The 15,455-nt window shown below is 32.6% G+C and overlaps 1 protein-coding gene and 1 long non-coding RNA gene across 2 annotated transcripts in view; one reads left to right on the forward strand and one right to left on the reverse strand.

The window, feature by feature from the left end:
* Positions 1 to 15,455, reverse strand: part of LOC139525412 (uncharacterized) — a 96,544-nt gene that overhangs the window by 18,107 nt on the left and 62,982 nt on the right. Inside the window, exons 12-14 of the mRNA XM_071320733.1 lie at positions 2,821 to 3,129; positions 1,337 to 1,615; positions 404 to 712 (exon numbers count right to left, since the gene is read on the reverse strand). Of these exons, the coding sequence (XP_071176834.1) occupies positions 404 to 712; positions 1,337 to 1,615; positions 2,821 to 3,129 (897 nt within the window). The remainder of the gene's footprint in view (positions 1 to 403; positions 713 to 1,336; positions 1,616 to 2,820; positions 3,130 to 15,455) is intronic.
* Positions 5,672 to 8,536, forward strand: LOC139523182 (uncharacterized). The gene is made up of 2 exons (XR_011664569.1): positions 5,672 to 6,035; positions 7,582 to 8,536. It is a non-coding gene; the product is annotated as an uncharacterized lncRNA (long non-coding RNA).

Raw genomic sequence — 15,455 nt, forward strand, 5'->3', positions numbered from 1 at the left:
AAATTACTAATTTGGTGGCAGCAACCCAACAACAGATTGTCTTATTTGTCTGAAAATTTCAGGCCAGATAGATCTTGACCTACTAAACAATTTTACCCATGTCAGATTTGCTCTAAATGCTTTGGTTTCAGAGTTATAAGCCAAAATCTACATTTTACCCCTATGTTCTATTTTTAGCCATGGCGGCTATCTTGGTTGGTTGGCCGGGTCATGTCACATTTTTTTAAAACTACATACCCCTATGATGATTGTGGCAAAGTTTGATTAAACTTGGACCAGTAGTTTCAGAGGAGAAGATTTTTGTAAAAGTTAACAACGACGGATGCAAAGGGATGAGAAAAGCTCACTTGGCCCTTCCGGCCAGGTGAGCTAAAAAAAAAACATTTAAAAGACAGATAGTTACTTTGCTCCTCAGGCTTGGAATTTTCAGTCAGAAGATTACTTTCACAAATCAACCTGCTTCCATTTTCTCCCAAAGTCAATAATCTGATGTCATAAGATGTTCCCTGCTTTAAATCAGGAATGGAGAAATTCACTTCCTGGTTGGTATGCTCTGTTGTATTGTAGGCTGACATCCAATCAGATGACCCATCCCCATGATATTGTAAAATAGTAACCATGTCATGCCCTCTGTCTAAACCTGAATTCCACATGACTGTTATACTGGTGGTTGATGACCCAACAACAGTCAAATTGTCAGCACAGACAGGGTCTGAAAAACATAAACATATACACATGATTTGTTTGCTTCATAATGTTATACATTTAGCATTACATTTTCATATCAAGAAAAGATTACATTTAAATTTTAAACAAAACTGCATCAAAATACTGAATTAAAATGTTTCAAAACAGATATCAATGTGACAAAGAACTACTTCACATAACATGTTGATTGGTTATGACATCTTAAGAGGATACCAATCAATGCTTTCTCAGTTTTAAATATTGATTAAATTGAGAACACTTGAATGCCTGAACAGACTGTTTAACATGCTCAATGTGAAATTGTCCATATTTTGAGTAAGAGCTGACAGACTTTTCTATGATTTTGATATAATTTGTACCAAAGTGGTACACTTCACTGTAAAAATCATTTTTGAATAGAGAAGGTGTGATTTTTTTAATTTGTGTTTTTGGGGTAAAATAAATGTACAACTAAATAACTGTGCCAATTGCAAGTTTTTGTTTAAAATCATATATAGATATACTTGGGATTACACCAAAAGGCAGTCTTATAGAAGAAACAGAACTATAAGACTGTCATAAATATTTCTTTTGTAAGATAGCTAGTATTGAAAAATATAACTGACCAAATAATTTAACAATTTCTCACCAACATATTTTGAAAGTTGTTTGGTTTGTATAGGAGTATCAAATCCCCTTTGATATGTCCAATAACTTCTCCATTCCTTACTACTTAGTTTTGCTATATGGATGGTGGTCCTATTTAAAATATGGATTTTATCTTGAAACTCGGGTGTAATTATCCCATTGAATATTGCAAGCTTTATTTCTCCATCTATTTTTGTTGTCCATTTTGGTGTGCCTACTGTACTTTCACCTGGTGTTGCAACAATTTTGATACTGTTTGTATCCTCCAAAGACACAAATACTAGAGATGAAAGAGATGAAAATAATTAATTACATTATGTTGCTAGCATATTCATCTTAATAAACATATTTTATTTTATGCCATGTATGCATTTAGATACTATATATTCCTTACAGTTTAAAATATATAGCATTACTTTTTCCAATACAAAATGTAATTTACATAGAAATATTTGCTCATAAAATATCTATCAAAACAGATGACTACATAATGAATCTATACATTTTTAGAAGTTTTCAAGATAATAGACAATAAAATGTGTTGCTGAGCGCAGCCTGATATGATTGTAGTGATCTAACCTTGAACAGTTAGGGTAAAATTTGGACACAATACTCAAGTTTGATATTGTCTGAATGTGGATTGTGATCAAATTATTGACATAAAAAAAGATTTTGTATGCAAAATAAGTGTGGTCATAGATCTTAAAAATTTGAAATGGGGCACTTTGTTAACCTAGAATGGTCTGATATTCCAAAACTAACTAGATTATCAAATTTGATTTTAGTTTGGACCCTTCAAACCCTTATATGAACTTAATCAGAAACAGGCCCAAAATAAAAATCTAAAAGCACAATAAGATTCAGCTTACCATAAAGCCACAACAATTCTGTTTGTGATGAAATAAAACCAAGTTTAATTCTGGACCCTTTTGACCTCAATGTGGACCAATTTGATAAGAGGGCCCAAAAATTTAAAATCTAAAAAAACACAGTTACATTTAGTATATCAAAGGACCCCATATAGCCAATTTTTGTTGAAATCAAACAAAGTTTCATGCTGGGCCCCAATATGGACCAATTTGAAAACTTGGCCCATAAATTCAGTTTGGCCATAACCCCAAAATTAATCCCAACCTTCCTTTTTTTTACTGGAACATTGTGGTACAATTTCAGAAAGATCCATAAACTTACACATAAGTTATTGTCTGGAAACTAGAAAAATACTAATTTTTACCCCTTATGGGCCCCTTGTTCTTAAACTGTTGGAACCATAACCCCCAAAATCAATCCCAACTTTCCTTTTGTGATTTCAAACCTTGTGTTTCAATTTCATAGATATCCATTCACTTAAACTTAAATTATTGTCCCAAAACTAAGTGTCTTCAGACGACGCTGACGATGACTACCGACAACAACGTGATACCAATGTACGAACGCTAAATTTTTTTGCGGTTGTATAAAAAGATTTAAAAGACGGATAGTTACTTTGCTCTTCAAGCTGGCTTTTTTCAGTCAGAAGATTACTTTCACAAATCAACCTGCTTTCATTTTCTCCCAAAGTCAATACTCTGATGTCATAAGATGTTCCCTGTTTTAAATCAGGAATGGAGAAATTCACTTCCTGGTTGGTATGCTCTGTTGTATTGTAGGCTGATATCCAATCAGATGACCCATCTGAGCGATACTGTAAAATAGTTATGATGTCATGCCCTCTGTCTAAACCTGAATTCCACATGACTGTTATACTGGTGGTTGATAAACCAACAACAGTCAGATTGTCAGCACAGACAGGGTCTGAAAAACATAAACATTTACACATGAATTGTTTGCTTCATATTGTTATTCCATTAGTATTACATTTTAATAGATATAGAAAAGATGAAATTCAAATCTTATACACAACTGCATGGAAATAATGAATTAAAATGTTTGCAAATTAAAGAACCTAAGTGAGTACACTCACATACCCCATGTCCCCACATTGTCACTGGAGAAATAAAATAACTGCAAGAAAAAAAATTAGTATAAATTGAATCGTAATTTCCTGTCGATATGCACATCTACATAGTATGTTGTTATAATCTAAAAAGGTTTCATGAAATTCTGTTGTGTGGTATCAGAGAAGTTGTGATGACAGACTGTTGCAGTAGAATATTGAACCCAATATAATAAGTTCAAAGGGATAACTCCTAGAAAAAAAATTGAATCGTAATTTCCTGTGGATATGCACATCTATGTCATGTATGTAGTAATATATATCCTTATAATCTAAAAAGGTTTCATGAAATTCTGAATAACTGTAGTGAATGATTTTAAATTGGTTGATTGGTTTGAAATTATGTATTTTTTGCTTTTGTCTAATACACTATGCTTTTGCAAATTTAAATTTTCAAGTAGTGTAAGGGAGGTAAATAAAAACATAGACAACATTGTATTTAAAATGTAATTGGATTAACTATGTTCATTAACCAGAAAAAACTATTTTTGCCCCTAATTTCTCATTTGTTTGAGCCATAACCCCCCAAAGTCAATCCTTACCATCCCTTTGTCGTATAATATTAGAGAGATTCATACACTTAAACACAAGTTATTGTCTGGTAGATACAAAAATGCTTATTTGGGCCCCTAATTCTAAACCCATTAGGACCATAAACCCCAAAATTAATCCGAACCTTCCTTTAGTGATATTGGAACTTCTAGGTAAATTTATAAAGATCCATTTACTTAAACTAAAGTTATTGTCCAGAAACCAAATGCATCTTTGGACAATGATGCAGACAACAACAACAAAATGACAGCATTATACGACAAGAAAGTTTCATAGAATTCTGTTGTGTGGTTTGGAGTTGCTATGACAAAAACATGAATGACAAACTGACAGACAGACGGACAGGTCAAAAAAATTATACCCTCCGCATCCACTGCGTTGCGTGGGATATAAAAAAAAATTTCACAGTACATGTTGATTGGTAATGACATGCTTTGTAGGTTATAAATATGGATTTAATTGAGAACACTTGAATGACCAAACAGGCTGATTAACATGCTTAATGTGACATTGTCTATATTTTGAGTTAGAGCTGACAGAGTTTTCTATAATTTTAGATATAATTTGTACCAAAAGTGGCACACTTCACTGTAAAAATGTTTTTTTGGAATAGAGCTGGTGTGAATTTATGAATTGGTGTTTTTTGTGTAAAATAAATGTACTACCACTAGTAGCACGATTTCAGTCTGAAACGGTCATTTTGGTCTGATCGTATCTTAATTGACTGGATTTACCGCTAGAGGAAAACGTCAAGATTTGTCAGTTCGTTAAGTCTCCATTCGGATCGATAGTCTCATTTGGTAAATTAGTCCCGTTAAGGCATGTCAAGATATTTAAGACTGTATCTTCTAGCGAGCTGTTTAGATCCGTTAAGACCGTGTCAGACCAAAACAGACCATGGATACAAACTGACGTCAAGATGTTGTCAGACCGTGTCCAGTCGTGTTCAGATTTTAATAATTTGGACACAAAACGAGTGAAACTTTCCCATTATTTATCAGGGGTTGCTCCCCTTTCAAGAATAAAATAAAACTGTGAAAGAAGACGATTTTTTTAACTGAAAGTCTACCACGTCCCCTTAATCATGTTATTTAAATAAAACAAATATTAAATTTGAATTCTAACTTCTTCCTATTTAATTATTTAACACTGTTTTATAATTATATAAATAAAAAAAAGTAGCTCAAAGTCATACTGCTGCACAAATCGCCGCGAATTGACTAAAAAAAATCAACAGATTGCCGAAATAATATTTGATTATTGAATATAAGCACCTGAACCTTTATATTTAATGGTTTACAAGTGATTGCAATACGTTTTATATGCAATTACAGACTGCCGTACGTGGTGAAGAATTTGTCATTCATTTTTACACCCTTATTTAATAATAACGGATGTCGGCCGTGAACACTTGAAAACGTGATCTTAATATGTTAAATTAAATTTAAGATGTAACTATTTTTAAATATTGTAAATGAATGCATTATCATTTATCTTTTTATGTTACCTATATAAATTGCATTTGAGTAAATTTGAGGCAGGGAAAAAAATATATAGATATAACTCTGTCTTTTATCGTTTTCCGTTTATTGTCATGACATTGTCCGTTAACTTTATTTTTGCCAGACTCATGCGTTTGACTTTCCATCTTTATTTTTTAATGTGTCTATAATTCGAGGGCCTTTTGTAAAAAAAACTACATACCAGAAGCCTTCGTTAAAAATAAAGTTTGAATATTATAGCAGAAAAAGGCTTATAAATTCATTCAAATTAATATTTGAAATAGGATAAATAATCAAGAAAATGTTTATAAATACGTCAGACACTGTACTTAAAGTACATTTAAAGACCAGGTTACATATATATTACATGCATACAGCATAATAAAGCTGGTTTAATTTGAATGACTATCCATTAGGGACATTTTTCGACGATAATTAATCAAATCTGACAAGTTTAATTAAAAACGGAAAATAATTCCTCGCCCGTAAACGATTTAACGTTACCGTACCCTCTTTATTTTTGTTGCATTCATGTCGCATGTGTGTCGGCAGTGTCAGCGCTTCTAATAGCTAACTTATTTTACACAAAATCGTTGACATGGTAGAAGGAAACTATAGTACAATATAAGCTGAGCTGGAAATTGCAATTGGTGAGTAGAAATGAATATTTTAATACATGTCTATCAGAATAATCATTGATCATGGATCATCACCCAAGAGTTTGAAGGAAAAATGTTCACATTTGTTAAATTTGTGCATACAGGTATGAATCGACGTTCCAATACTCCACACTCTTGGATAGTAGCCTGTTCAAAGGCAAAGTAAGAATTTGGGCTTGTTAAAAAAATGTTCCTGTGATTGGACCCCCCCCCCCCCCCTTTTTCATTTTTTTTGGAAGATCAATGCATGATTTAAAAAGTTACATATAAACAAGTATGGTTTAAACCCCCTTTTAAAAATGGCTGGATCCCCCCCTGTTTATTGCCTAACATGCATTGACATGTGGGGTATTCACAATGGTATGGTTGTGCGGGATGGCCTATAGGCTATACAACAGTTACAAGACCTAAACCCCTGATCGAGTAATCCTACATATTGTATGTTAATGTATTGATAACTGTCACGTCCTAAATTTGCATGAAATATTTGTCACTTTTTTTTATTAACCAATAACCAACCAATCTTCACATGTTACGATGTAGTCCGAGACAAGCTTGTCTGGCAAAACAGCCGTTTGGACATCAGAGTAATCTCGGACTAGTTACGTTTGGACGTCAGAGTAATCTCGGACTAGTTACGACGATGATATACCTATATATATAGCCATTGGTGGGTGATGTACAATAATTATAATTTGTCTCATATGTGTTATGAATACCTTCAACATGTTCAAGGCTTGGGTTTGTATATATGCAATAACCTCAAAATTGCCCGGGGCAAAAAAAAGAGTATATTGATATTGTGCCCTGACATGCCTGATTCCAAATGATGAGACAGCATTGCGTCCTTAACAACAATTTTTAACACTTTTCATCTTTTGTGATAAGAAATTTAAGATTTTACCGGGTATGATTCATTATTTTGTTATAAATGATTTGTTATGCTCTTAATTTTGTAGAACTTAAATATATGTTATAACAAGAAAAAGAAATTATGTTGAAATTTTTATTTTTATCTTTTGTATATTATTCACTGTCATGACTGTCATGACTAAATAAAAATTAGATCCCACGCATGCGCGGCATAGTTAAATAAGTGCCCGACACGTTATCATCAGTATGTTGATGGATTATAAAGAAGAAGAAGAAGAATCTTATAAATACTATTTGCTTTGTCACCTGATGTCACGTTGGTAGTAATATTCAACAAATTCTATTTTAAAATAAAAAAGTATTATAAATTGATCACAACAAGTATAGTGCTATAGCCTCTATTAGACAGTAAACCTTCAATGAAGTATACACCTAAGAAAACATTGATGTAGAAAGAGAGAACATTTTGTTTTAGAAATAGAACCTCAAAAAAGGGTTTTATTCTTCTTCTCATTTATCAATTAAATTGTATAAGTCATAAATTCATTTCTTTACATCATTAAACTTTGTTGTCAAGCAACTTATGATTGCTAGTTTTTCTTGTAGATAAATACAAGTTTATATATAATAAATACTTTATTCTTAATGTATATTTTTTTTGTAGATAAGATATCACATTGGTTTGAGCATGATTCCCAGCCAGATTATGAAGCGGCATATATCATGTATATCAATGTATATATAGGAAATATATAGTGTCACTAAGTTACTCTCATATGGTACCTCATTTGTACCTGTAGCTATAAATTGTGAAATGGTGGATTCATTCATAATTTTGTGTTACTTATTGGTTTGGAAATAACAACAGCATTATGTCATGATGTACAGTTGATGGGATGATCTGATTGGACAAAAAGAGAATTGTGAATTGAACAAATAGCAAACTTACAATTCATAGAAAAAATGTAGGAAATACAATGTACTACATTACTTGGTGACAGAGCATACCTTTGATATATATATATATATATATTTGAAATAAGTAATATTAACAATTTGAAATAAAGAGAATTTAAAGTTTTCTAGGAATATTAGTAGTGCATCATATCTTAATTCCATGATTATCTTGGATAGTTATATCATTAAGAATAGAAAATTGGAATAATGAAAATTTCTAGTTTCAGTGAATATATATCAATCATTGTCAATACTAAAAGTGCAGCATCATGATCATACATCATCTGATTCACCTTGGATAATTATTCATTTGAAATAAGAATTTGGATATAATAAGAGTTTCTATGCTGCCATTGCTATTGTTGGCTACATGTACCACCAGGGAGTGTTAAACCTCCTTTACTTTCCATGAGGGTCTGTCACGGTCCATCACTATTGGTTAGTGTCATATATATGCATGATGATGGAAGTTTTTACCAACCTAGACAAGCTTTACAGCCCTGGCATGGTTGTTGGTTAGAGTCGAATGACAGCTTGCTGTATAGTTATAATAGTCTGAATGTATCTACATGTATTTTAATAATCTTCTAAATTACTGTTCATTCTGAAACTGGCATTTTATAATAGTAGTCAAACATATTAAACAATACATGTACTTCAAAGTATCATTTTATTTTGTCTCGCCTTACACAAAAGTCATGAAAGTTGGTTGTATACAAGAAATTTGTATTACAGTCTTGGGGTGATGATGTAAGCTATTTTATAGAGCTTTACATTTTAAAAGCTAAAAGAGCTGGATGTTTCTTGTCTTGTATTCAGATGCTAGTAGCTAATTAATATGTTATGATGTTTCAGTTTGCCATTATATGTACATTGCACCTGACCCCATTTTCATGGTTCAATGACTGCATGTAAAATGTACTGTTACTTAATCAATGAAATGCTCTCTTACACTGTATATTTTATATATGTAATTGGATACATTTTATTGTATATGAGTATCTTGAAAGATCTACTTGTCTATCAGGTTGGGTTGACCTGACCTTGACCTTCATGGATAATTTAAGTGATTAATAAAATTGAGAATGGAAATGGGGAATGTGTCAAAGAGACAACAACCCGACCAAATAAAAAACAACAGCAGAGGGTCACCAACAGGTCTTCAATGTAGCGAGAAATTCCCGCACCCGGAGGCGTCCTTCAGCTGGCCCCTAAACAAATATATACTACCCGTAGTCCAGTGATAATGAACGCCATACTAATTTCCAAATTGTACACAAGAAACTAAAATTAAAATAATACAAGACCAACAAAGGCCAGAGGCTCCTGACTTGGGACAGGCGCAAAAATGCGGCGGGGTTAAACATGTTTGTGAGATCTCAACCCTTATTTCAGTTTGATACAATGTTAACATGGTTAGGTTTGTTTCTCAGTTTATACTTCCTAATAAAATTGACACTGGAAATGGGGAATGTGCCAAAAAAGACAACAACCCAACTTCAGAGCAGACAATAGCCGAAGGTCATCAATGTTTCTCATAAGCTATAAGCTACATTGTACATGTATAGGATCACTACTTTTGGCATAATTATGGAATAAATGTAAGTTGTACATGTTTGACATTTTTGAATGGCTTATTTCATCTGACAATCAATGACAATGACACCATTTTCATGGTTTTTATGTTTAGTCTTTTTCTCTGTTTCTATGGTTACTATAAACGTTTAACCATAAATTTGGGGTATGGAAGAACTGTGAAATTCAAAAATTCATGAAATTCATGAAATTATCTGTCATATATCTGTCTGGCATGGTTATTTTGACTGGACTTCATTTTAATGGATTATTGATAATGTAAAGTTTATGTGATACTTATAGACTACCGGTAGTAAAATCTTCTTATTACAGAATTTCAATAAAAAGATCATGAATAAGGCCACATTTAAAAGAATGTCTGTTTCCCATCCCAGGGGGCTTATTTTTTACCTGGGTGTGGGGAGGGGAAACAAACAATTTTTATTTTGGCCTAAGGAGATATGGTGAGACGACTATCAACCATTTAAATCATGTAGACCAAGTGATTTACTTGTTAGTCACTATATAATAGGTCACTGCACACCCTTCAACAATGACCAAAAACTAAAACTTTATAATGAGCACCCTATAAAAGGTTCAGCCTGTAATGAGGCATCTGACACAGTTAATGTAAAATATTCAGACGAGAAACCCAACAGTGATGACAATTTGATTTATTATACCATACCCTCCCCCCTCCCTTGAAGTTAAATGTCTAATCCCTTGGTGTACTGATATGAATAGTATTTTACTGGAAATGTTTCGGAAAATAGATATTGATGCTAACGTAAATATTTTATCCAATAAAAAGACAGGAAATAAGTCGGTGAACCAAAAAGTTCAAATCTAATTGAAAATTAAAGTGCCCATGAACTCACTGATCATGCACGAGTGATTCTATTCATAAAAAGTGTCCGTGTAACAATTAAGAAGAGTCTGTGTATCATCGAAAAAGAGTCCCCCTTAATGTACTGTTTTTCTATAGCTCTGCAGGGGGGCTGGGGGGGGGGGGTCAAAGTCGTTTAAAGGTCACTGTACGGCCTTTTAACAATGAGCAAAATCCATACAGCATTCTAGTACGGCATACGTTTTACCTCAGCGAACTCTGTCTTGGTGATGTATCAATCATTTGCTTCAGGTCGATCCATTCCGCATCTCGTCATGAATATGCGTGATATATTTGCCACTGGACATTAAGGGAGCAATCAGTTTCATTTAGTGATGCATGCTAATTATATATAGTTCTCAAATGATAATTGTCTAAAACTGTTTCCATTTTTGTGTATTTTATTTTTTAGCGTAAATTTTAGAATTTCTTTCCGAATCTTTCTCTTTGCATTTATTTGTTTGTAAACATTTAATAAAGTAGTCCATGTCCATGATGTCAGGGGTTAGATTGTATACAGCCAATCTAGGACAAGGGCAGTAGAACAGAAAACAGTCTCCATTGTATACATACATATGCATTTATGTTGAAACGTAAAACAACGACATGTAGTTGAGCTCGTTTTGGTGAATCAATTACTGTCAAATCTTTATATATATATATATCTGGTAAAGTTGTCATAAAAGCAAAAACGGACGAAAAAGTTGGCAACAATTTATAATAAGACTAAACTTATTTTGGCCGTTTCGTTTCTTCTAAAGTGTTAAATTCAACCATGCGACTGGCTTACTTGGAGATTCAGGTGACCTTTTTCGTTTTTTAGAAATTTCAATCAAAGTTCGTATATCCCTTCAACGATTTATTCAATTTTTTTTAACGTATAGATAGCGCGAAACTCTCACTACACCATGCATAGACTATTTTTTTTTCGACCAAATGCGGCTGCTTATTTATACAACCGAACAACCAAACGTCCGCACCCAATTTTAGCAAAGATATACTGTCGAACGGGAGATGTGAATATTTCTATACCCAATCCATCATTTGGTTTTGAAAACAATTTTAAAGGTACACATTAATACGACATCAACCCAACGACACATATCAATCAAAACATTAAGAGTCAACACACAGATTTTTGTTATAGAAAGAAACCTATACAGAATAAAAAGCCTAAACCGCAACAAGACTAAATAATACGGGAGCAGTGATTTTTTTTAGACAAAAATGCAAGTGTTCCGTAGAAATATTTCACGTACCATTTTTTTTTATTTCGATCGTTGAAAATTATAGCAGGTGTGATATAAATCAGTAGATTTAGGACAAAACTATAATATGGAAATATAATATGAAAATTAAGCCTGCTTTGTACTAGACCGACACACTGAGATGGATTTTTAACGTGTAAGTTCACAAGCTAACAGTTCGAAAGAAAGAAAAAAACTCTTTGTTAGACCCGTTTGGGATTCGGACTAAAGTCCTCTCGCTGTCGAGGTGAACTTATTCTCACGAGACCAACCAGGAGAGAGGTCGCATAGTCATACCAAAAACTCGAGCATAATAAACAATACAGTTTAACAGAATTATCACCGTTACTAATGCGATTTTAAAGTCATGATCTTATCTAAATTAGATACCGTTATGTGATGTTGGTATCTACACGTATGAATAGAGATGGCCGACATCAGAGTAGATTGAGAGGACCATCGCTCTCTGCAAATTGAAAACTCTTCCTCAATGATGTTAGTGGTCCCATTGTAGCGAGCTGTTGCAAGGCTAAATTTCTATCCTTATTAAAACTTCTCTCATTATTCAGTGGTATTTCAAGTTTACTTTTAATCTTATTGTCAAACGACTATTTGAAGTGCTTCCTATTATATTTAAAACTTGTGTTCTCGTTATGAACACGAATGAAATATTTGCCACTGGAGGTGACTGAGGCAAACAACAATGAATCACCATCACTAAAATATAAGTATTTGTTCTCACAAAATACTTTGTAATTAATTAGAAGAATGATGACAATTTCTCATCTATTCACGTTTTGATCGAGCCGCTTCAACCTCAAATCTTGCTGCAATTGTTTTACATTTAGGCTACTAGTATTAAATACTATTGTATTCATTGAAGTTTACATGCGTAGTTTTTTTTATTCAAAAGAATAAATTAATATTTATAAATAAATTGGACTGAACAAACAACACCAATTATTTCGCATTTGCATGTAACGCAGTTTAGAAAAATAAAAGATTTGATTTTTTTTAGATTAGCACACATGCAACGCATCCCCACTTAGGAGTCCTCCAAAAAGGTAAAATTTACCTGTAACGGAACATGTATGTCTGGTGTATGTATATCACTCGTTCCATCTACAATATACGGAAATGACACGACCGGGTATTGTAAAGCTTTGAGGGACTTTTAATGTCAAATTCATATCCCTGGGCGAAGAAATTACCAAGTTTGGAAAACACCGTGTGTACACTGACTTATAAAAGTGTTTATGTCTGTCATGCTGTCTAGTCTGAGAATAAAAGTTTGAGCAGTTTTTGAAGGTAAAAAATAAAGGTTTAATAATATTGCAAAAGTCTGTGAATAATTGAAAATAGGACGTTCCGGAAAACACAAGTCGCTATATTAAATGCTTGTAAATCTCTGTTACATGTGGTACGCTTCTATTTAAATACCTTTCTGTTAATTAAGAAAGTGTAAAAACAGTTATTGAAATCCGGCTGAAAAAAGGGAAAACGAATAGTGACTATCTAACTTATTTTTCAAATATCGAATACACAAATAAATCTCTAACCATCCACGCTTACAATTTGTTTTTACTGACAGGTGTCTGCTGGCATTCGATTGGATATCAGTTTTATGTAGGCGTAACAATTCATCCCATTTATCCAATCAGCTGTCTTGTGTGCGATCTCATACGGTTCACACTAGGGTTCACAAAGTCTAGTTTTTTATAATGATAGCGATAAAAATTATTCGTGCAGAATATACATACACTATAAAACAAAAATATCCTGTCCCAAAATGACTTACGAGACACCATATTAACCAAATAACTATTTAAAAACTAAGACCGTACGAGTATACGTATACGGTCCGGACCGTACGCGTACGGTCCAAATACTCAAAATTGATCGGATTATCTTATTTTTGTTTATGAATTGTGTTGTTAGTACTGGTCCGGGAACACAATTATCCCCCTTCAATTTTCGTTGTCAATTTTCGTTCACAAATATAGTTCCCTTTAATTTCAGTATATTTTTTCTTAATTTTTTTTTTGCCTTTCCTTTGAATTTTCCCCCATTTTTTTGCTATAATGTGAATGTAAGGTCATCTAAGAGAATTTCTGTAAAATTTCTTTTTGATATTTTGAGCAGAAATGAGTGATTTTGTTAGGTAAACATAGGTGGGATTTCCCCTTTTCGGAAGCTCTCTGGCTTAACCCATACTGGTGTCCTTGTGTTTAGAATTAGAATTTAAAATATTTATAAGACAGATCAGTATCGAAAAAAGAATACTTTAATGAACGAATGAACTTTATTACCTTAAAACTACATTTCATAGTAACAGAGAAAATATATATTTACAATTATTAATACCATGCACATTCATTTGGTTGAAAAAAAACCTTGATTTAACTTGCATGTAGCTTGCAGGACCGATTTACCTGTAACATTTGTAGAAATTTAGATTATTTTTATGTAAGATGACCGATAGTGCTGTCTCAATTCAGAGTTTGAACTTTAAAAAACATGATTAAGTGTGTATTAATATAGTACATAATAGTATAGAATGTGAAAGCGATTCCTTTGATATAAAATTTGCAGCAATATTCCAGTATAAAATGTCTGTCTATCTGTAGCTACATCCAACACTTAACATGTCATGATATAATGATATTCGTCACAGATATCTCTTGAGCCGCAGAAATGACAACGTCTGTCTTGAAAGGGGTTAGTTAGTTATAACTTTATGAAGTTAATCTCTTTTCATGCTTTTGGAGAGTTGTCTCATTGGCAATCAATACCACATCTCGATCTTTTTTTTATTTTTTTATATATATAAAGTTAGACTTCAATGCCCCCCCCCCCCCCCCCCCCCCATTTTTCTTGAAACTCCTCGTAGATTAATAATAGATAGCTTACATATAACATATGTTTTGATAACTAATAATAAAGATCTTATTTTAGTTTAAAAACTTTACGAATGCCCAGCAAAGATTAAGCGTGTTGCATTCGAAGTGATCAGACTACCGCTAGGCCATTTCAACTCAAAATATATAAAATATCGTTGCATCGGTAAAACTTTGAATCATTTTTGACAAAACTATTAGAATTTAAGACTGCTCTGCTTTTACAATAACTGTTTACTTGTTATCATTTCAATGAATATCGAGTAATATTTGTCGATGGACGGTTGTTGAGTTAATGCACGGTATTGTGATTTTTTTCACAATTGAATTTATAGAACCTTTTGTTAAGATTCATTGTCATATGTATCAAATCAAAATAGCTTTCTATTACCAGTTCCTTGGCGTTGCAACACCACTGCATGGTCATCCAATCAAAAAAGGAAAGTTATAATATTTATTTTATTAATAATATAATCTTTTATTCGTAAGCAATACAACTTACAGAAAATAATTATTACAAATATTCAATTACATCAGTGAAACATATTTACATTTAAACAATTAGTCAAATAATCATATAAGTAGGTATACCATTATAACAGTACAGCAGAATAGGATCAAACGGATTTTTAGCATTAATGAATGAATTTAATTTCGTACCTTCTCAGTCAGAAATAAAAACTTCCCTTTAATTGGTTAGTTCCTTTACATTATGAACAGATACTGGTGAGAACCCAGTTCCAACTGTATATATATGCCCCTTTTCAAATGCATTGATCGTCTAAAAAGTTTAAGATTCGACGGTTTTCTCCAACAATATGGTTTGATAAATTTCTTTCGAAGTTCATTATACTTTTCACATACTAAAATAAAATGATATTCATCTTCAATTACTTGTTTATCACACCATATTACAAAATCTCGGATATCTCTCAATATTATAAAATCGACAAGTTTCTATATTCAAACAGTGAAC

Source organism: Mytilus edulis, chromosome 5 (assembly GCF_963676685.1).
Source record: "Mytilus edulis chromosome 5, xbMytEdul2.2, whole genome shotgun sequence".
NCBI classification, from domain to species: domain Eukaryota; kingdom Metazoa; phylum Mollusca; class Bivalvia; order Mytilida; family Mytilidae; genus Mytilus; species Mytilus edulis.